The sequence below is a fragment of the Anabrus simplex genome, chromosome 4 (assembly GCF_040414725.1).
Source record: "Anabrus simplex isolate iqAnaSimp1 chromosome 4, ASM4041472v1, whole genome shotgun sequence".
Classification (NCBI taxonomy): domain Eukaryota; kingdom Metazoa; phylum Arthropoda; class Insecta; order Orthoptera; family Tettigoniidae; genus Anabrus; species Anabrus simplex.
In genome coordinates this window covers 234,002,110-234,024,677 of record NC_090268.1, presented here as the reverse complement: position 1 = coordinate 234,024,677, position 22,568 = coordinate 234,002,110, and the positions used below count along the sequence as shown (strand labels likewise).

The 22,568-nt window shown below is 37.8% G+C and overlaps 2 protein-coding genes across 2 annotated transcripts in view; one reads left to right on the top strand and one right to left on the bottom strand.

Moving 5' to 3' along the window:
• The window catches only part of LOC136871819 (endoplasmic reticulum-Golgi intermediate compartment protein 3), a 138,726-nt gene that overhangs the window by 25,491 nt on the left and 90,667 nt on the right, over positions 1 to 22,568 (bottom strand). The window lies entirely within an intron of this gene.
• Positions 16,117 to 22,528, top strand: LOC136871820 (reactive oxygen species modulator 1). The gene is made up of 3 exons (XM_067145432.2): positions 16,117 to 16,343; positions 21,832 to 21,968; positions 22,097 to 22,528. The coding sequence occupies exons 2-3, from the start codon at positions 21,844 to 21,846 to the stop codon at positions 22,203 to 22,205; spliced, it is 234 nt and encodes a 77-aa protein (XP_067001533.1). The 5' UTR covers positions 16,117 to 16,343; positions 21,832 to 21,843; the 3' UTR covers positions 22,206 to 22,528.

The following is a 22,568-nucleotide window of genomic DNA, read 5'->3' as shown; positions in this document are numbered from 1 at the left end:
TGGAATCTCGTTAGTACGTTCTCCGTTAACATGTTTTCCCACTTAACACAATTATTTTTGTCAGTCCCAGTTCTAATATTATTAATTACATGTTAACATATCGCCATTAACCTCCCCATCCCCGTTTAAGATGAGCAAATTTTTATAGTACTGTTTAACTAGATATTATTTTCCCTACTATTGATGATTATTTCAAAATTAGTTACTTGCACCTTATAGGGTCTAAAATTATTCCATATTGTTTTACAGCTTATGGGCTTGATCCTTAACCAAGAAGTAAAAGTAATGCCTTCTTTTTCGATCACTCACACTCTCTCTCCCCCCTTGTTAGTACGCCCACAGAGAGCAGCATGCAATTGTTTCAGCTCGTGAATGTTGGCTTAGCTAGTGTTTATTGAAGAAGTTGGCCACACTCTTCATATAAAGGGTGTGAATACTGGACAGAAAATGAACATTCCACCACCCACACTGAACACCTTACTGAACACGAGGAAAGAAATTGAATATGCTTCTGAAGAAGGAGCAAGAGGCAAATGATAACAAGTGCGTGAGGGCCAGTTTCCTGAGCTGGAAAGTGTGTTACTGAAGTGGATTAAACAAGCCCATGCACTGACCTGTCATTGTGTCCGTCCTGTGATGTGTTCTTTACCATGTTTCTATCTTTATACGACTTGATTCGACACCTTTTTGCTCCTTTCCAATACTAACAAACTAACTCAATTTCTCCGAACATGAAACCACAGAAACACTAAGGAAGTGCAATGTATGTTTAATATAAGTTGGAAAGATGCAACAGTAGTATGAAAAATGATTACACTAAGGATATGAAAAATTTGAAAGGCAATTGGCAATGATGTTTATTCAAGAAGTGAAGGTAGTCACAATTTCCACAACTATCTTTTTCACTACCAGTGCAATCTCAATTTATGGCACTGTTCTGAAAGAGAGAGAGTGTCTGTCTGTCTGTCTGTCTGTCTGTCTGTCTGTCTGTCTGTCTGTCTGTCTGTCTGTCTGCCTGTCTGTCTGTCATTTTGCCTCTCATCTAAGAATGTAAATGCATACTGCTCTAGCAACAACAGACAAACAGATGAATCTAGTTTATGGCCTCTAACCCTAACTGAAATCGCTACACTACATGTATTGTAGTCTCCTCTGCTACTGCTTTCAAATCAACCACTAGCACATACAATACAACAGAAGAGGATCTCCAATTTTGTGGCAAAAACTGACTAAGTTTTAATGCCAATATATATATATATAAGTTATTATTCTAATGGCCGGTTTCTGGTACACCCCAGTTACCTGTGAGTTACCTAAAAGCACTTGTAACTTTAACTGTGCTGTTAACTTTAATAAGTTTCCAGAAACTTAAATCCAGATTTATAAGCCCTGGTAATAAACAGTACAGTTATCGTCATGTTTAGTATCTCTCATCCTCCAATAGATGTCTCTACGCAAAGGTTTTTAGGGTTATTTTGGTAATATCTAGTTACTTTTACTAGCATAAGTTTTCTAGAATGAAAAATGGTTGGCTAATATGTACACAGTCATCTCAATCAATTTGATTCAGCATAATATGAAAATATGTACAATATAATGATGCAAAAAATTAGGTATATATTATTTCCCCTTCTTTCTTATTCACAGTATGCAGACATCGTCATAAATTTCACCTTGATCATTGTCGTCGGTAAAATTATAAAAATACACCACAATTACCAAAAAGGAACACTTTTCACTGAACCAGAACACAACAAGCGTAAACGAAAATAATCACATAAATGAAAACGCGCCGCACACTATTTTTATTTTATTTATTTTATTTATTAATGTCTTTCTGTACATGGCGGGGCTCAGGCTATAAAGCCTGCTATTATGCCAAACCATATAATTGTACACCTGTGTAAACAGAACATTATAACTACTTAAAATTAAAAATAAGTTTAATATAATTTAAAATTAACATGAAATGTAATTTAACTGAAAATGTAAAGTATCTTAATTTGTTTTTAACATTTTAAAATGAATTTATAGTATTTACTATTATTAAAACTATACCTCGAAAATTGTCAATGTTACTAATCTTACATTTACATTTTATTCATTTGACTTAATCTAACATTTGAGGGTACTTCTTGGAGTAAATTATTCTGATTGTAGATAATTCCAGCACATTCTTTTGAATACCTTTAGGTTGCTTATGTCTCTAATTTCAGCCGGGAAGGAATTCCAGGAACGTATGGTCCTCGGTACAAATGAGTTGTTATACATCCTACTGTGGTGAATGGGGATGGACAACAGGGATCGTGTTGATGACCTTGCGGGTGTTCTGCCTGAGGGAGAGAGGTAGCTGAAATCTATTCTCAGGTAGTCTGGTTTACCTGTTCGCAGTATTTTGTGCAGAAGAGAAACAGCATGGTGCTTGCGTCTATCGCATAATCTTAACCAGGACAGCTGATGGAGGAATGGGCTGATGTGGGAATGGAGCGGAACATTTAGAATGAATCGAATGCAGGCATTATGCGCCCGTTGAAGTTTGGAACCAAGTGAATAACTTATGTTATTATAGACTACGTCACCATAATCAAATATTGGTAGAATTAGTCCTTGAACGAGCAGTTTCCTGGTTTTGACAGGAAGAAAGTCCCTCAGTTTGTGCAGTGAGTGTAATGAGCCGAATACACGTTGACAAATTTTTGTTGCGTGCTCTGACCAACTTAAATACTTATCAAAAATTATTCCAAGGTTCTTAACGGAGTCTTTCAGTGTTATAGGTGTTTCATTGATCTTGATAACCGGTATATTGATACTTTCTAACTTGGCATGCGCTTTTTTAGATCCTATTATGATGGATTGCGATTTTAATGGGTTTACCTTCAGGCAGTGGCTACTAGTCCATTCGTTAATGTTAAATAGGTCTTCGTTCAGTTTCATTGTTGCTTCTTGTATGTCATTCGGCTTGGTATGAATATACAATTGGATATCGTCAGCATATAAGTGATATTTACAGTTCGTCAGTTGTTCTGATAGGTCATTCATGTATAGGGAGAACAGAAGCGGTGGTAACACCCCACCCTGTGCTACCCCCATCTCAGTATTTAGCCATCTAGACATATTGTCTCCCACTGACACACATTGTTTACGTCCACTGAGATAGGAACGTACCCAGCATAATACATTATTAGAAAATTTCATCGCTTCTAATTTGGCTAGTAAAATGTCTTTGTCTACGCAGTCAAATGCTTTTGTAAGGTCGAGAAGAATTAGAATTGTCATTTGTCCGTTATCCATTGCTAGCTGAATGTCGTTAGTTACTTTTACCAATGCTGTGTTGGTACTGTAATTCGATCTGAACCCTGCTTGATATCTGTCGAGTAAGTTATGATGTAAGAGATAGTCTGTCATTTGTTTGTGTACTAGTTTTTCCAGTACTTTTCCTAGTACAGGGAGGATACTAACAGGCCAGTAATCGTCAAAGGTTATAGGGGTACTAATTTTCGGCAAGGGTCTGATGATGGCATTTTTCCAGTTCTCAGGAAAGATTCCCGTCATAAGAGAGGTGTTAATAATGTGCGTTATTGTAGGGAGAATGATGTCTAGAATTTTTCTTAAAAGGGACAGGTTTATTCCGTCGTGTCCAGTAGACCCTGATTTTATGTCATTGAGGGCGCTCTTTACATCACCTGGAGTCACGTGAGAGAAGAAAAATGTTTCTCCACCGTGCTTTCTCTTTGAAGATATTTTGTCAATAGTGGCTCTCTTGGTATTTCCGTTTGTCTGGACGTTTCTTGAGCTAAAATAATTATTCAGATCGTCCAAAGGTACATTACAGTTACTATCCTTTGTCTTTGTTTTATTTAGACCCATATCGCGGAGAGTTTTCCATACAGCTGCAGAGTTATGTGTATTTAAAACTTCCTACGAGTAGCGTATTTTAGCGTTTCTTATCATCTGCATTGTTTTATTTTGGAGTCTTTTATATTTCTCAAAATTGTCCTGTGTTGGATATTTCACATAGTACCTATAGGCTATGTCTCTGTCTTTCATTTGATCACGAATTTCTTGATTGAGCCAAGGGTTAGAGGGTTGCTTTACTCGAGCAGAATTACATAAAATCAGTTTCATGGTCCGTATCGCACTTCAATAGATTCACAATTAAGTATTTATTATTTTCCACCTAGTCGATACAATGACTGCTTAAGGCAATTTAATGGTTAAAAGTGGTACATGTTTCGTATTTTATCAACATCTTCAGCCACATAACACTGTTTAGATGAAAAATATTACTTTGTCAATTTTATATATTTTTCATCTAAACAGTGTTATGTGGCTGAAGATGTTGATAAAATACGAAACATGTACCACTTTTAACCATTAAATTGCCTTAAGCAATCATTGTATCGACTAGGTGGAAAATAATAAATACTTAATTGTGAATTTACTCGAGCAGTACGTAATGGGGCATGTCTGTCGTATAAAGTTAAGAGAAGTTCGTTAAAATGAGATACTTTGTCATCAATGTCCTTTATGTTCTGAACTGTGTGCCATGGTGTGCTCAGAGCGTCCTCAATGAGGGCTTCTTCGTTCAAATGTTTGAAATCTCTGTATGTGATTATCTTAGGCTTGTATTTTGGACACTTCAAAGAGTATGCTACGTAAATCATATCATGACGGGAAAGGCCTGGCACAGGCATCTGTCCATGTGACAATATACGGTCTTTATTGTTTACAACGATTAGGTCAAGGAGTGTGTGCGAGGTTGCAACATGGTGTGTGGGTTGTTAGGGCAGAATTGTCATATTAATGGATTCAAACATGCATGTTAGTCGCCTAGTTTCAGTAGTTGCATTTGTCAGATCAGTGTTAAAATCTCCCATTACAACCATGTGTTCATACCTGGATATTAAATCCTGTAGGGCTTCCTCTAGATCCGTTGTGTTTCCGGTCTTCGGTGGGCGATACACTACACCGAGTAAATACTTCGTACCACGAATTTCAATTTCTACGAACAAGAACTCCGGCCTGTGAGAGTATTCACTTGGCGATTTGAATATTACCTTGTATTTCAAATCGTCACGTATGAACATTCCGACTCCGCCTCCAGGCTTTCCTTCTCTATTGTTCCTAATTAAAGTGTATCCACTCATTTTAACCAGTGCTGAAGGGATAGACTGACGCAGCCATGATTCTGAAATCATTATAGCATGCAGATTACAGGTTGAAAATATTTCGGAGAATTCTGAGAAATGTGGGACAATGCTCTGTGCATTGACATGTGCTATTTGTAGAGAAGTAGGGTAGGGCGCAAGAATGTCTTTGAGACGGTTAGCGGTATTCTTCGAGGGGGCTGGCACGACGGGGTAATGACCTGCCTGGGACAGTGGTGAAAGGAGGCTGAAATTAGAGACATTTGTTTTCTGGTTGCTTAATGCTGCCAACTTGAACGTTATGACAACTGATGGTAAGAAGTACCTACTACAACTATAAGATTAGCACCTAAATTAACACTACAACTATGTGGAAAATTAACTTAAGTGAACTAAAACAACTATGGCGGTCCTTGTATTGCAGAGAGTCTGCTCATGGCTAGTGAATACTGTTCAAATCTGAACGATTAGTAATGGCTATTTTTCGGTTCCCATGTTTTACACATATGATCCCATCTCTAGACCATACGTTTTGGACGGTAAATTTCGCGACTGCGTCCTGAAGAAGCTGGAGTCTTGCTGGAGTAAGGTCCTTGCGGATGGTTTTATTCGAGCCCTTAAGTTTCTTTTTGTTCGAGAACATAGCGTTTCTCTTACGGTATGATACAAACTTGACAATTATAGGTCGCGGATGCCCGTTCTGGATTTTCCCAACCCTGTGAGACCTATCAATGTCATCCACGGAAAGACTGACCCCGATTTCCTTCGCAATGTCTAGAACTAAGTTGTCAGTGTTCTCGTCCGCAGTTTCCGGTATACCGAACACACGTAGGCACTGCCTTCTTTGATATTGTTCCAAACAGTCAGTTTTATCCTGCAGTTCAGTTTTTAGATCACTGATTGTTTTGTCCCGCTCCTCCAGGGCCCTCCTAAGTTCTTCAATTACACTCGTATTAAAATTAATAGTCTCCTTTAATTGATCAACAACTGACTTTGTTACCTGGTCCTGGATGAGGTTGGCAAGCGTGCCAAGTGTCTCCTTGCTGCTCAGCGCTTCTTGTACGGCCTGCTTAACTATGGCTTCCATTGGCACTTGCTTCACCTTGCGTGGCATTATTAATTTGTTGAATTTTTGCCTTACGCTTTCACCAATCACTTCACTAACACTCACACGGAACTACTGCACTGGTAGAGATAGTGTAATAAACTCTGAGCTGCCACACTACGAAAATTTGGAACCTATCATTCCGGCACTGAAGTTCTGCACTGATGGTGCAATATCCATCTGTTCTCGCTGCAACTGTTGCAGATTCTTTTTACACTGACCACGCAACATGCATTGACAAAAATACTCTCGGGACTGCTGGCGTGAAGTCCACTTGAGAATTTCAATCGAACGTAGCGAGATAACCCTGACTCAGGGTGTGAAGTGTGTTGAAACAGATAAGAAGGTCTGACTCAGGGTGTGAAGTGTGTTGAAACAGATAAGAAGGTAACATAAACTACAGCTCCCTGCAAGATTTTTAATTAAAGAAATCCAGATGTTTTATGTTTATTGGGAGTCTATGAGACCTCACATCACTGGTTAAAGGATATAATAGTATTAAAAAAAAGCAATGAAAAATCTATATTTATTATTCAGCAGGTTTAGGCTACATTAAATGCATACCGGTACCTAAGATATTCATTATTTAGTACAAATGTAAATATTAATGGTAAATACTCCATAATTTCAGATTGTGTTCACTAACTGTTGGTGGGACTCATGATTCAAAGCCTGACAAAAGAGATCTTAACATTATAGCTACACTGAAAGATCAATTAGAGCCTGATGAAAATCCGTTTTGACTCGAGTTCTATTTTATTTGACAATTCATTTCCCGTATTGGAAGATATATCTACAGTAGAGGTGTCATGCTCCGAGGAGATTATAACCTAAACAGCTGGGACAGATGACACCATACAAGTGGAATCAGTGACTAAGCCAGTGATAACATGGAAGTAAATGTACTAACCGAAATATTGTCGAGTCCAGCACACCCAAGCACGTTAAAACTACAATGAATGACTGTAAACTTATTATAACCAGTTCATTATCACTTTCCAATGTTTAAAAAACTAATATAAGACCTTGTACGAAACGCTATGGAGTGGCGCCTCATAGCGACATTTTCTGGAATCAGTTCTAACATAGAGGTAACTACAGCACTAGCTGCAGTTACGAGTCGTTGCGGAGATAACTGTGAAGAAGCCGATAATTGTTGTTTCGGAAACTCATTTTAAACGTATCACCATGTTAAGTCACTGATAACTTCGCATCTACAGATAACTGCCATTCCAGAAACCGGCCATAAGGGTAAGAAAAGTTTGAATGGCAATTGGCAATGATAATTAGTCAAGAAGTGAAGGTAAGCACAGTTTCCACTACCGTGTTTTTCACTATAGTTTCAACTGCCAGGTCTGAGTAGCTCAGGCAGTAGAGCATTGGCCTCCTAAGCTCAGTCCAGTGATACTTGAAGGCGCTGAAATATACCAGCCTCATGTCGCTTAATATACCGGCACGTAAAAAAAATCCTGCAGGACAAAATTCCAGCACCGCAGGATCTCCAAAAATAGTAAAAAATAATTAATGGGATGTAAAGTAGCAGCAGCAGCAGTAGTAGTAGTAGTAGTAGTAGTTGTTGTAGTTTCATCAGCCCATACACATCAGCAACGATATATTGTAGTAGTGAGTCTTAATCAATCACAATGCCAGAGGGGTTTTCAGCATCTAGTCACTGCCTTGTTTGTGCACGGTATTAAGCTATACGGATTCAGCTCTATGAGTTGAAATACTTTGACCATGCAATGAGGAGAGGACCAGAAAATATGAAGAAGTTGATCATTCAGGGGAAAAACCAAGGGACAGAGGCCACCAGGAAGAGATCCAACAAGGTGGATTAACTAGATTACCAGTACATGTGGAAGAACGATGCCAACTGACAAATTCATTACAGAAAATACTATAAAATTTTGAATTTAATATAATGTTTGCCTCTTGTCAACGTTTGAACATATTTCAGCCCCTTTTAGGATATTTCAAATACAGTAGAACTTGGTTAATTCAATCGTTTCCAATTTGAATTTGTGAATAATTCAAATTTTTCTTATGGTTTTTTGACATTCCTATATATAGATAATTAAAAGAGTTCGACAGTTCCACCTTTTCAATACAAAATTTTTGCAATACGGTTTACATTAAAAGTTAAACATTTTACTTGGTACTAGTTTCGACCTAAGGTCAAGGTCATCATCAGCCAATAACACAAATTGCACTGGGCCGATGACCTTCGATGTTAGGCCCCTTAAAACAACAAGCATCATCGAAGCACAAATTGCATAACATATCAAATGGGCAATAAACAATGTACATATGCCGTAACATTAATAAGAAATGAAAGAGTTTTTCACCTCTATTTCTGATCTTCCCTATTTATGTTTCCCTTCATATCAGTTATGCACTACTAGCCACGCCCCACACACCGCAGCGCAAGGCGAGTCACATATTATTATTTTTGCCATCCGATTGGCCCCTTTCTTTAACAGCCATTGTACTAATTATGCTTTTATTATTTATCAGGTTCACTTGTTCTGCATTGAGCTGCAAATCTTCACCATCTACTTCGTAGAAATAATTTGACTTTCGCGCGTAACATTCGCCTCAGTTTTAAAGACATCAAACTAGAAGCTCTTTTAATGGCATCAATGTACCATGTTTTTACATTATTCACAGCATGTGCATAACTTATTTCCTAAATGCCACTGTCTTATAGCTATCAGAACTCTGTAACAAAAGATACGCAAGTTTTAAGAATCTTCAGCATCTAGATTAATCAAGTCGAATCATTCTTCAACGGCAGTCAAGTGCCTTACTTTAATGCAATTTATGCACAATTTAAAACATTTATCACCTCTGTGACTATTCTTTATCTTCAGCGCCATACCACAAAATCCAAATCTCTGTGTAATCACAGTTCAATACGGACCAATCAACATGAAGTTTATATCCCATAATTCCTATACAGTATAATATTAAAAATTCAAGTTTAATTTGAGTATTACCGTATTTACGCAAATAATCCCCACATATTTTTTTAAAAAATTGAGGCACGAAATTGGGATAAGGGTTTTATTTTTGTCAATGTTGGCATTTTTTTTACAAAATGAGCCTTCCTAAAATTAGGGTGCGGGGATTATTCGGGGGCGGGGATTATTTGTGTAAAAACGGCGTATTTAAAAAAATGGAGGCATGAAATTGGGGTGCGGGTTTTATTTGCGTCAATGTTGGCAATTATTTTTTACAAAATGAGCCTTCCTAAAATTAGGGTGTGGGGCTTATTCGGGGGCAGGGATTATTCGCGTAAATATGGTACTTTGTTAAATTTAAAGTAAAAATACTGTGTTAGAACTCCCATCTTTTCAAAAAATGATAGGGACAGAGGATCGAGCACTGCCTGGGTCGAAAAGAAAAGTAATGTAGAATTGAGCTGATGAAGGAAACGTAACTTTAGTAGTTGCAAAGCTAAGAAAACGTTCAAGCTATTGGCCGCCTGAGGGTATGTTCCTTGAAAAGACTTCTAGGTAGAGAACCTTGGAGTTTCTGTACCAGGGAAAATGCGTTCATACGGTCTAAACCAAGAACTCCACTTGGAGTTGATTGACAGCTGTCAGCAGATGAAATGAGACATTCTTCAGGCTTCAGGCTATAGGTAAAATATCTGTCATTAATTGTTGATGGATTAAGCGACAATGGATAGGCTTTGAAGAGAACAGTTTGATACTGATCTGTAATCTCTTATTTGTGGGTGTCGAACAGCTGTTTGTGAATATGAAAACCTACAACCTGTTTTCCAGTCAGTGACCGGGTCAGGGATGGAATGAATGAAGCCCCATCTTGCGGCAAGGATAAGAATTGTGCCAGCTGCCAAGGCCTGTCGCACTCCTCTGGGGCAATGATTAATGATTGACAGATGAAATGAAATGATATTGGAGAGTGTTGCTGGAATGAAAGATGACAGGGAAAACCAGAGTACCCAGAGAAAAACCTGTCCCGCCTCCACTTTGTCCAGCACAAATCTCACATGGAGTGACCGGAATTTGAACCACGGAACCCAGCGGTGAGAGGCAGACGCGCTGCCGCCTGAATCACAAAGGCGTGTTTATAAATATTACTTTTAAATATTCTGCCATGGATTTCTGCTTCTAATGAGCAATAATTTTTAATTTATCAACCTTTCATGGATTCACTTTCAAGTTCATTGCATACAAAGTGTGACTCTGTTTATTCCATTCACAAAATCTGTTTTGTTTTTTTCCAACTGGCTTTACTTTGCACCGACACAGATAGGTCTTATGGCAACAATGGGATAGATGAATACCTCATTTGAAAAAAAGTAAAATAATGAACATTTAAAATGCTCCATCAAATGTGAACTGATAGCAAATTAGAGAAAATGCCAGTCTGGATTTACACCCAATTTTATACAAAACATTGTAGAATCCTTGATATGATGGTTGCCAGTTATTGTAATGGGATTGTAAATGGCACTAAATATTAATTGCAATTGTATTTTGATTCTCTTGCCTAATGAAAGGAATTTTATTTTACATAGTTAACTAATGAAATGCCATGCATCTAATATTTATTCTGGCCATGAATGCACATGTTCCCAATGCAACATTAAGAACTGCAGTGTTCTGGCAATAAACATGAACAAGAAAACATTAAAACAATATGGTGTATGAATAACATTGCTACCATCCCTAGGTAAAAATGAAATACAGTATTTAAAGTAAGTTCTTGGTACTAGGAGTTGGACAGCAAAGTCCCCAATTTCTACAAGAAATCTAATGTTTTAATATTAAAATAAGCCTGTATCTTAATTTATAAATGATAAGTGAACACTGCACAAATGGATCTATCAACGTTTCTTCAAATGAGCCAATTGAGAGGAAGTACCACCTAAGGATGGAGTCTAATAATCAAAATTAACAGTCCATGTTTCACTCTTCTCCAGGCACATTGATGTGATGTCTATACAATCATGTTACCTACATTCGAAGCTTGAGAGTAACAAAATCATATCCTCCCATTCAGACTTACAACTCGAGAACTAAAGATCCAATCTGAATGGCTGAGCTACCGTTTAATTTGAAATGTGGGTTGAGAGAAAATATGGTACTCAAATGGGTCTCATTTAGTAAGATTTAAATAAAGTGACACACTTGAGGTATACGATTAAGTCTGCCATTAATAATACCAAAACAAAAAGACATACAGAGGTGGTTAAGATAATTAGAGATCTTACGCCCGATATAACAGTACTATTGCAATTAATTGGCACCTGATATTTGCATACCAAAATGGTCCAAATTTTGCAAGAATAACACGGCAAGAGACGAGCCCAAAATTTGGAAGTTGACATTTATTTTTGAAAAATCTACTATTGGATCACATAAATACCAATTCTGACTCCTCATACAGGACAAGATTGTGAGCAACTGCAATGTGACCTTGAAAATGTTGTGAGATGGTACAGTAGCGGCAACTGGGAATTAAAAGTGCGGGGGCAAAAATATTATACAAACAACAAACAGTACTGGGTTTGTTGGGTTCAGCAGACGAGGGTGGGTGGGGGGTCGTTATACGCATAAAAAGCAGGTACCAAATGGTAAGTTTTCGATGCACTCTGAGCGAATTTTGACAGAGAGGTAATAATAGTTTTTTGAGATTTTGATTCAGTACTATATAATACAGGAGCCTCCATGGCTCAGGCGGTAGCGCACCGGCCTCTCACCACTGGATACCGTGGTTCAAATCCCGGTCACTCCATGTGAGATTTGTGCTGGGCAAAGCGGAGGTGGACAGGTTTTTCTCCAGGTACTCTGGTTTTCGCTGTCATCTTTCATTCCAGCAATACTTTCCACTATCATTTCATCTGTCAGTCATTAATCATTGCCCCAGAGGAGTGCGACAGGCTTCGGCAGCCGGCATGATTCCTATCCTCGCTGCAAGTTGGGGGCTTCATTCATCCCATTCCTGACCCAGTCATTGACTGGAAAAACACTATATAATACAACTTTCATCACAGGAACAATATTACACTTTTCTTACAATTAAACGTACGTGATTAAAACCATTTAGCATTCGACTACTCACTAAGAAACTAACAGACACTAAAGAGACCGCCAGACTGATGAATGCACATGGAAAACGGTTGAATCGTACCTCAGAATCCCCTGCTACCATTCCTCAGGGTACATGCAAAGTCTGCACTACTTGCCGTGGCGCTATACAAATCCTTCAGCGGGGACGAACGGTATTTTGTGTGTAGGTATTTCTGCTAATAATTTTGTTAATAATTAAATAAAATTAAGGATAGAATTAGGTGATAAGACAACAGGGCTTGTAAAAATTGCTTTTTATAAATAATTCCTTTAATTCCTAGTTTCAACCAGCTAAAATGGAATAAAAATGTAATATTTTCTCCACAAATTGGGGGGGCGACTGCTCCCTATTTGCCGCTGCTGGAGATGGACAGTAGGCAACAGTATGATGATAAGCGGGGTTAAAAGTAAGGTTGTGAGTTTCACAAATACGAAAAATCCTCTCTTTTAATTACTGTGCTGATGGGGTGAAAGTTTCTTTTGGGGATCATTGTTAAGTATCTAGGTGTCAATACCAGTATACGGAAAGAATAGTGTTACAAAAATGTTGCAAAGTTTGGGCTGGGAAGACTTGGGAGAAATAAGACAAGTTGCTCGACTAAGTGGTATGTACCCATGTATTGGTATTATAAATTTACTCATTTGGGACAAATATGTCAGGTTCCCTATGGGAATCAACATCTTTATCATAAGTGGTATGTTCCGAGCTGTCAGCACAGAGATGGCGTTCAATGACATTAGTAGAGGAATAAGTTTGAGTGGTGTCTTTAAAAGTAGGAAAGATCACAATCTAATAAGAGTTTTGTATGTACATTGTTCAGAATTTGAAAATAATGGTATTTCTGTATCGATCATGTCCAAAGTAACAAGGAAATGCACTTTTTTACTTTTCCGTAATTTCTGTCTGTCTGTCTGTCTGTCTGTCTGTCTGTCTGTCTGTCTGTCTGTCTGTCTGTCTGTCTGTATGTATGTACACTCATTACGCGAAATCGGCTGAAGAGAATTTAATGAAAATCCGTATGTAAAGTCGAGGGATGAGCCACTACAATCTAGGCTATAAATAATTTTATTCACACTGAGTGAAATGGTAGTTTAGGGGAAGACCTAAAATTTAATTCTCAAATATTTATATTATTAGTGGTCATATCGATAAATACTACATCACTAAAGTTATATAGAATTAAATTTCCGATCAGATATGTCTTATACACTTTTAACGTACCGGCTATGATATTCAAAAATTTGTATTTTCATTGCCAAGTCCATATCAACGCCAAGCCACGAAAAAATGGGTTAACAGAATTTAATGAGAATCGGTATATAGAGTCGGGGAATAAGAAATTACAGTCTAAGCTATGAACAATTTTATACACCCTGGACGAAATTGTAGTTTAGGGGAAGGTGCCTAAAATTTAATGTTTAAATACCTATGTTATTGGTCCTATCGAAAATTACTACATAACAAAAGTTATAGAGAATACAGTTTCCGCCCATTTATATTTTATTCGGTTTTACCGTATCGATAAGAGTGGAATTTCAGAGTCGGAAGAAAACTAAATGTGAAGGCCTACAATATCGAAAGCGCATAACATTGATCAATAATAACATTACATTGACCCTTGTTGGTTGTGATTTTCTTTGTCTCACGCTGCCACTCAACTCCGATAGATGGGATTATTGCTGCGTACCGAGTATAACAGCCTGGCTGAATATTGGTGGGAAATAGCTGGGGAGTTAGAAAACTTTCTTTAGCATGCCATTCCTCTGGTTCATACATTTCCTGATACTGCTGGTACGTAACACACTGGTTCATCATAGTATTACAGCTATTCGATCCCTACTCTGAAGCGCTGGTTTGAATGAGCAGTGTGCACACTTAGGCCTAAGGCAGAGGCTCACTTACTAGTAGTAGTAGTAGTAGTAGTAGTAGTAGTAGTATGACCTACTATAGAATTACTATTTAGGCCTATTCCAAATTATAGCACCACAGTTCACTAAATAACTCAAAATTCAACCCCAAATAGGGGCGTTTCTTAAGAGAAGCTTCTTCCTCTTCACATTTATTAAATTGTACCTTCATTTTATTCCAATTTAGCCGTGAATGGGGGTTTCTCCTCTGGCTTGAAGGAAAACTTTGCCTCAGATAGATTTTTTCCGCCGCCAGTGTAGTGAATTGAGATTTTCCGACTCATCGGGTAGTCCTAGGAAACAGATTAGGAAAAAGGGCATAGTTTTTGCCCTGTTTTTTTTTTTAAGTTCGTGTGGCTATTTCTAGCCGAGTGCAGCCCTTGTAAGGCAGACCCTCCGATGAGGGTGGGCGGCATCCGCCATGTGTAGGTAACTGCGTGTTATTGATGTGGAGGATAGTGTTGTGTGTGGTGTGTGAGTTGCAGGGATGTTGGGGACAACACAAACACCCAGCCCCCGGGCCATTGGAATTAACCAATGAAGGTTAAAATCCCCGACCCGGCCGGGAATCGAACCCGGGGCCATTTGAACCGAAGGCCAGTACGCTAACCATTCAGCGAACGAGTCGGACTTTTTGCCCTGTGACTCTCCACTATTCAAGCCCCCGCCGAAAAACGACGAAGAGTGTTCACGGATCACGGGTCAGTTTTGTTATTCCACCTCTGGAACTTTGGACTGTTAGATCGGCAGCAGAGTACTGTTCGTTAAAAGTGAGAAAATGTGTAGTTTTTCATTTGATCGAGTATTTCACATGAAAGCATTACTTTTCATCGCGCCATTCCTACTGACGTCATTGTAATGACCAACCCTGTGTTCATTTCAGTTGGGAAAACCACTAAGACAGTCAAAAGGCAGATGTCTGCCATTATAACGAAAATTCCCGAACCTGATTGTGACTGATGGCAGGCAAGCGGGGCTATCACATTATACGGTACCCTAATGAAAAAACCTAACCCAGTCTTCATATGAGAAAAGACCTTTGGTGACTTCCCCGTCGCGCTTCTAGAGTACCGGTAACGTTAAAAGCTAAGCAGTTTAATACAATCCTGCTAACAACGTGTAGGCTACCAAACCTAGAATTCTGTATACAATGTAGAATTCCGTAGCGAAGCACGAGTACATCAGCTAGTATGAAGATAAAGTTGGAATTCAAGAGGACAAATTGGGGCAAATATTCGTTTATAGGAAGGGGAGTTAGGGATTGGAATAACTTACCAAGGGAGATGTTCAATAAATTTCCAATTTCTTTGAAATCATTTAAGAAAAGGCTAGGAAAACAACAGGTAGAGAATCTGCCACCTGGGCGACTGCCCTAAATGCAGATCAGTATTGATTATCATTTTAATTGATGGCAGTAAGTAAAGACGTCTACATTTCCTTTTTTATTTTTATATAGAAAGCGATTAAGCGTACCAGTAGGCCTTATATGTTTAATTTTTTGAAAGGATTTTCGGGTGCCAGTATGACGGGGAAACAGATTGTAGTTGGCACCCTCATCGTGCGACATTGTCACGAAAAACCACGGGACAGTCCCTCACTCTCATTCGTATTTATTTTTTCAGCTTTACATGGCCTAGCCTCGCACTTGACCTCATTCTCTCATTAACAAAGCAGTTCAGATTTCTTTTATAAAATTAGCATAATATAACTCTCAAAGTTGAATACAACGTTGCAGTTATTTTATGTCAATGTCATGGAGTCTACAGAGAATGAGCCTTGCGAAAAAAGGTTTGTCTGCGTGGAAATATCCTAGTAACTTGCACGACCGACTGGATCCCTCGCTAGGTCGCTACGCTCCCAGCTAAAGCGACGCATCAAGTCGGCCGTGAACTTACGAATCCACCACAATCGTATAAATCTTCGGTCTTCACCACTAGAAGACAATGGTGAAATTAGACCGAAATATTTAAGAAACTAATCTGAGGTGGTTGAAAATTCTACGTAGTGTACAAGAAATGAAATTATACTAAATACAGTGACATCCGGAGGCGATTGTACCTGACCTCGTCGTTAACAGCACACGTAAGACATTACATTAAGAGTAATAATGTTAATTTTATTTTGGCCCTTCGATAAAATGTATTTCAAATTATACTTTATACAGAGTTTCTTAATAAGATACACGCAGTTTGCCGAACTGACAATGGACCTCGCGAGTAGGGTAGGCTTAATTCGAAGTAAGTTGAGGTTATGAAATTATGGAACTTGGGTTAAATAAATTTTGGTTCAGTCTCGTAACGCCTGTACTGATGAGAAACTGAAGCTTCCTGTTGAAACTTGTAATTGATGAATATTTGTAATCACTTAGTGGGGGAATGGGAATCTGATAAGGTTGTGAGCAACAGAAAATTGAAATTTTCCTGTGTAAGGACCGAAAACGTTTTTTGAAGTAATTCTGCGTTAATATTGTCATACTAGCATGTACCCGCATCTTCGCCCGCGTTTATTAATTCAATTCCGGGCTGAGTGGCTCAGACGGTTAAGGCGCTGGCCTTCTGACCAATACGTCGCCCTCGTGTCAGTAGATTTACTGGCACGTAAACGAACTCCTGCGGGACTAAATTTCACACCTCAGCGTCTTCGAAAACCGTAAAAGTAGTTAGTGGGACGTAAAGCAAATAATATTATTAATAATTCAATCGTTAGATTTTTTTAAATTATTTATTTAAACCCAAAATTCAAAATATATGTTTATTGACACATCACTTAAATTGCATGAATTACATTATTTTATTTTTAATTTTATTATATGAATGCTTAAGATGCAGGCTTAGTGGATGATGATAGAGTCCTACAACTTTAAGTGATCGTCCTTGTACCTTGTTGGTGTACAAAGCAAAACTCAAACAAACGGGGTACTGCAAATGTTGAAATTGAAACTGTATATCAAAGGGATGATTTGAATCTGAGGAATGAATGCTACTTCACCCGCGGCATGTCCATCATGATGGCGGCTTCAGTAATATTCAGCATCGGTTTCTTGACCGAGAGTCATGTTCCATTGCAGAGGGGAAGAAGGATTCATATTCCTGAGAAGAATAATTGGTGCCACAATCGTCCGCTCCATGCCTATGTTAAAAATTTCAGATCTCTGCGTGCCACAGATTTGGCTGGACACTGCACACAAACAAACAATACTTACGGATATCACAGACTGAATATGGTTCTTCATGTCAGGGACTAAAAGTGGTTTCCTATGCCACGGACTTAAAAATGGCTCCTTGACATGTATTACCTACCTTATGTACGTTGCCTAGCGACTGTGAATCTATACATTTCATCCCTGTGGCAGCACATTGGATTGTCATATCCCAATGCAAGTTTTTCATTCATTACTCCCCAACGAACACAAAAATGAAAAATCCGACTTTGAGGTGCACTTGGATTCCCTTCCACCTATGTAAAAACTTCAGATCTCTGTGTGCCATAGATTTGGCTAGGCATCATGCATGCATGCACCCACACAGACAAACACTTCCTATTATTATTATTATTATTATTATTATTATTATTATTGATAAGTCTTTGGCTCTTTGGCTGAATGGTCAGCGTAGTGGCCTTTAGTTCAAGAGGGCGCCAGTTCGATTCCCAGCCAGGACGGGGATTTTAACTATGCCTGGTTAATTCCTCTAGCCCAGGGACTGGTTATTTGTGTTTGTCTCTCAGTCGGTTCAGGGACCCTTAACTGTATCTAGTGAATTCCTCTAGCTCAGGGGCTCAGTGTTTGTGTTATTCTTATTACACATCTTCATTTGCATACAACACATCTCACTACTAAAAACACAATAGTGAATACATCCCTCTACATATGATTGGCATCGGGAAAGGCATCCGACCATAAAATTGGGCTAAATCCAAAGTGCCAACCCCAGATGCTTGGGAAAGGCCAGGAAAGAGACTGTCATATAAATCTTTGTTTCAAAGTAGAATTTTAAAAAGGTGTCGTGCAAAGGTAAGTTATAGGGCCCGCTTTTAGGGTAAGCTACCTACACTGTAGCCCAAATAACAATACAAAAATTGAAAATATAATTTATTTAACTCTGATTGGTGACTAAATGCAATAGTAAATAGTCTTTTCCTAAATTAAAATTAAGTAATTAAAAATAAGCTTCGAACCACCATGAGAAAAGGCAGGCTTTACTGTCTAGTAATGAGCTTTGAAAGTGATATTTTAAGAGAGAAACATTTTGAAGACATTAGTTCTATTGTGCGTAAGAAATGTAGGAAAGTCTCTTTAAATCAGGATATCTAAAGAGTCTCGCATCAATAATAGAATTTTAATGTGTATCACAAAGTGTCAATCGATAGCATATTCATTTCCTCATTGTACTGGTACCGTACTAATAACAAACTGCTTAATAACTGTTCACAGTTGATTACAGTATTTGTAAACTATTCAGAGAATTCATGTCTTAAGAGATTTAGGCATTTGCATTTCAAATCAATCACCTTCAATATTTTAACATTTAGGCCTATATTCTGTTACAAACTGGAAATGATTAATGGCCAGAAGCTTCAAACCATTTTAAATAAATACATTTTTAAAATGGGATATTTTGTATTGAAAAGACTGCCAGAATAAGGGAAGGGGGAGCCCACAGATTCTAAATCCGGATCTGGATCCCTTCAATATACTAATGTAGTATATTTTCGACAAAAGTATCTTGCACTGAGGGCATGATCTTACATCTCTTCAAATATTTGGTAAGGTGAACAAAGGGCAGGCTTCATCTTAAAGGAACAAATTAAAATGTTTTCCAAGCTCCACACCATTTCTGTCCCTGGTGGTGATCTGAGGGCTGCATGTGAACCATGCTAAATTGGAGTTCAAGAGTTCAACTAAAATCTGGTGATTCAACTAAAGATATATTACAGACTGTAAATCTCATGTTTAATCCGTACTGATGGTTGAACTTTATACAAATTGTCAATTTGTATTTAATTATCCTCCTGCTCAATACTAGTTAAGATGAGCTTTCAATTAGATATGTTTCAACCCAAACATATGGTCATCTTCAGTAAAATACAGGTTGTTTTAAAGCAATGAAACGGAAAATATTTTGTATTCTGTAAACTGTGCGTAAAAATATGTCACAGAAGTGTTTAAAAAAATTATTGCACCTGATTTTTATGTATATACACTTAAGCTGGAGATGACAAGCTTGAAGGTAGTAAGAACGATTGCTAGTATGAATAGGTAGGATCAATAAAGGTTGTTGAGGAATGAACACTTGGGATGAAGAAGTGCAAATAAACTGTTTTTTGTAGTGAAGAAGATAAGATTCTTGGAAAATAAGAGACTCGGTCACTGAAAGTAAGATGCACAAAGAGGAACTTAGGTTATAGTTATACCCAATATTCAATTACCATATTACAAAATAAGAGAAGCAGAAGAGGTCACAGTAAAAATGAAATGGAAATGGCGTATGGCTTTTAGTGTCAGCCAGGAGTTCCGAGGACAAGTTTGGCTCGCCAGATGCAGGTCTTTTGATTTCACACCGTAGGCGACCTGCGCGTCGTAATGAGGATGAAATGATGATGAAGACGACACATACACCCAGCCCCCGTGTCAGCGAAATTAACCAATTATGGTTAAAATTCCGGACCCTGCTAGGAATCGAACCCGGCACTCCTGTGACCAAAGGCCAGCACGCTAACCATTTAGTCATGGAGCCAGAAAGAAGCCACATTGATGGTTGCAAAAAGGTTTATGGAGGCTCCTAGTTCATTTATCAAGGCTTACAGTACTGAATAACCACAGAAATACTCAACAGTCAAATATGAAGATGTACAATATATATTTTCAAAGCTATTGCAATTTATTATTAAATATTTTCTTCAAGATACCATAACTCGGAAGGTATAACTTTGGATGCTTCCTAACACTAGACTGGTTTGAACACAATGGTATTGAGCCACCAAAGAATACGTATTTTTTATCTTTCTTTTTACATTTTTTTTTTTTTTTGCAGATTTTTTACACGCATGTTATCGTGTTAGAATATAATTAGTCTTTGACAGACTGAGAAGTTTTGAAGTTACAATAACTCAATCAATGCTGAAGAGTATGGCTACTGTATGACTTACTTCTTAACAAATGCCCAATGGCACAAATTCTTGGATACATAAATCTGTTTATTTTTTACTAGATCAACCTACCAAAGTTTAAATGAAATCAGTGCCCCCCCAGCTTCTCCTAGTCAGTAGTAGAGACCATACAATCATCATTATTATTATTTCAAATATTTCTTTTCTGCATGGATGGAGTTGAAAAGATTATCACCCTAGAAGTTTCAATATCAAGTAACAGATGAAATTTAAGTCATAAATAATGTACTTCCATGGTATTTTTCAATACATGACAAGATGGTTCCTATAGTCAAACTTAATCGTATAATATATTGCAACCAACATCAAAGCCTATTCATTCATGGAATTATTGTAATAATAATAATAATAAAGTTGCCAGGCTGAGTGACTCAGACTGTTGAGGCACTGACCTTCTGACCCCAACTTGGCAGGTTCAATCCTGGCTCGGTCCAGTGGTATTTGAAGGTGCTTAAATACGTCAGCCTCGTGTCGGTAGATTTACTGGCATGTAAAAGAACTCCTGCAGGACAAAATTCCGGCACCTCGGCAATGTTATTTGCTTTACGTCCCACTAACTATTTTAACGGTTTTCGGAGACACTAAGGTGCTGGAATGTTGTCCTGCAGGAGTTTTTTAATCTACTGACATGAGGCTGACGTATTTGAACACCTTCAAATACCGCTGGAGTAAGTCAGGATCGAACCTGCTAAGTTGGACTCAGAAGGCCAGCACTGAACCGTCTGAGGTACTCGGCCTGGCATAAAATTATTGCATGTCCATTCATGGGATGATGATCTCCAACATCTAGATCAATGTATTGTCTCTCAAAAAACAATGATTGCACCATAATGTATGTTCCTAACATTTAATAATTTGTCAGATTTCATTTTAATTATTATCAAAAATTCACTTCCCATGTTGATACAAATCCTGTGGATACCCACAACAAACATATCTTTGGTTCAACTGTTTCTGAGAAAACTGTACCTGCAAAGAATTTTTTTTTAGCAATTGTACATGATAAAATGTTTGACTACAGAAACCATCCTGTCATGCATTGAAAAATAACAGAAGCCAACTTGAAAGAGAGGAAGCACTGCTATACATGACCTGTTTATTTAATCTGATAATATGCATTTGTTCATGTCAAAATTCTTCTCTGCAAGTTGGTGTGTTTTTGTCTATGTACGACAAAAGGGATTATTATATGCAAACTAAAAATCACATTTCAAAATATAATACAACAGAAGTTAACTGGGAAAAATATGTTTCAACAATACTGAAGAAGAAAAATCATTTTGGCATTAGTGTATCAATTTGCTTTGTAGAAATGTCGGTGTCTAGTATTGTCACAAAAATCGGAAATTTTCCATGGATCCTTGAATATATAGTTTCATTTTCCTAATTTTCTTTTTTGCAGTACATATCCAAGATGCCAGTACCCGTCCAAGGATATGGTGGTCCCTCCTGCTGGGAGCGTATGAAGATGGGATTTAAAATAGGATTTTGCGTGGGAATGGCTTCTGGTGCTCTGTTCGGAGGTTTCTCAGCTCTGAGGTAATTTTTTTTGTTCTATTAAAGCAGATCTTATAACCAGAAGAAAATAATATGAACATATTATTATAAGCATAAAAACCCATGACTTTATTACATAAAACTCATTGGCACGTTCTTTCTCTTCTTAGGTATGGGCTGCGTGGCCGAGAATTAGTGAACAGTGTTGGAAAAATGATGATTCAAGGTGGTGGAACGTTTGGGACATTCATGGCAATTGGAACAGGAATAAGGTGTTAGCAAATAATGTATAAATACTTGCAGAAAGAAAATGTGACTGAGGAATCCATTTTTAATCTTTTTGTTCAATAAAATAAATTTTGTAGTGAAATGTAGAACAAATAATTACGAGATAAAAGAATGGTAAATGAGTTCCCATCTGATAGCATTGCTGTGGTAATTGGTGTTAACTCACCTGACAATGATAAAGCAGAATAAGCAAGTGTTAGAAACATGTCTTCACTCTTATATCAGCAGTGCAAGTGCCAAAGAATATGCAAGGCAGAAATATTACTTTTAAATTTAGACACAAAATGAAAAATAATAATTAATTTTCAAAAGTATGAATATAGCAAATCATTTCTCATCCTCATGCTTCCTCCC

Bases quoted from the DNA above. Each gene is read 5' to 3' on its own strand.
- LOC136871820 (XM_067145432.2), top strand. From the start codon at position 21,844: ATGCCAGTACCCGTCCAAGGATATGGTGGTCCCTCCTGCTGGGAGCGT. The intron at 21,969-22,096 runs GTAATTTTTTTT...TTCTCTTCTTAG, and splicing joins GGAGGTTTCTCAGCTCTGAG to GTATGGGCTGCGTGGCCGAG.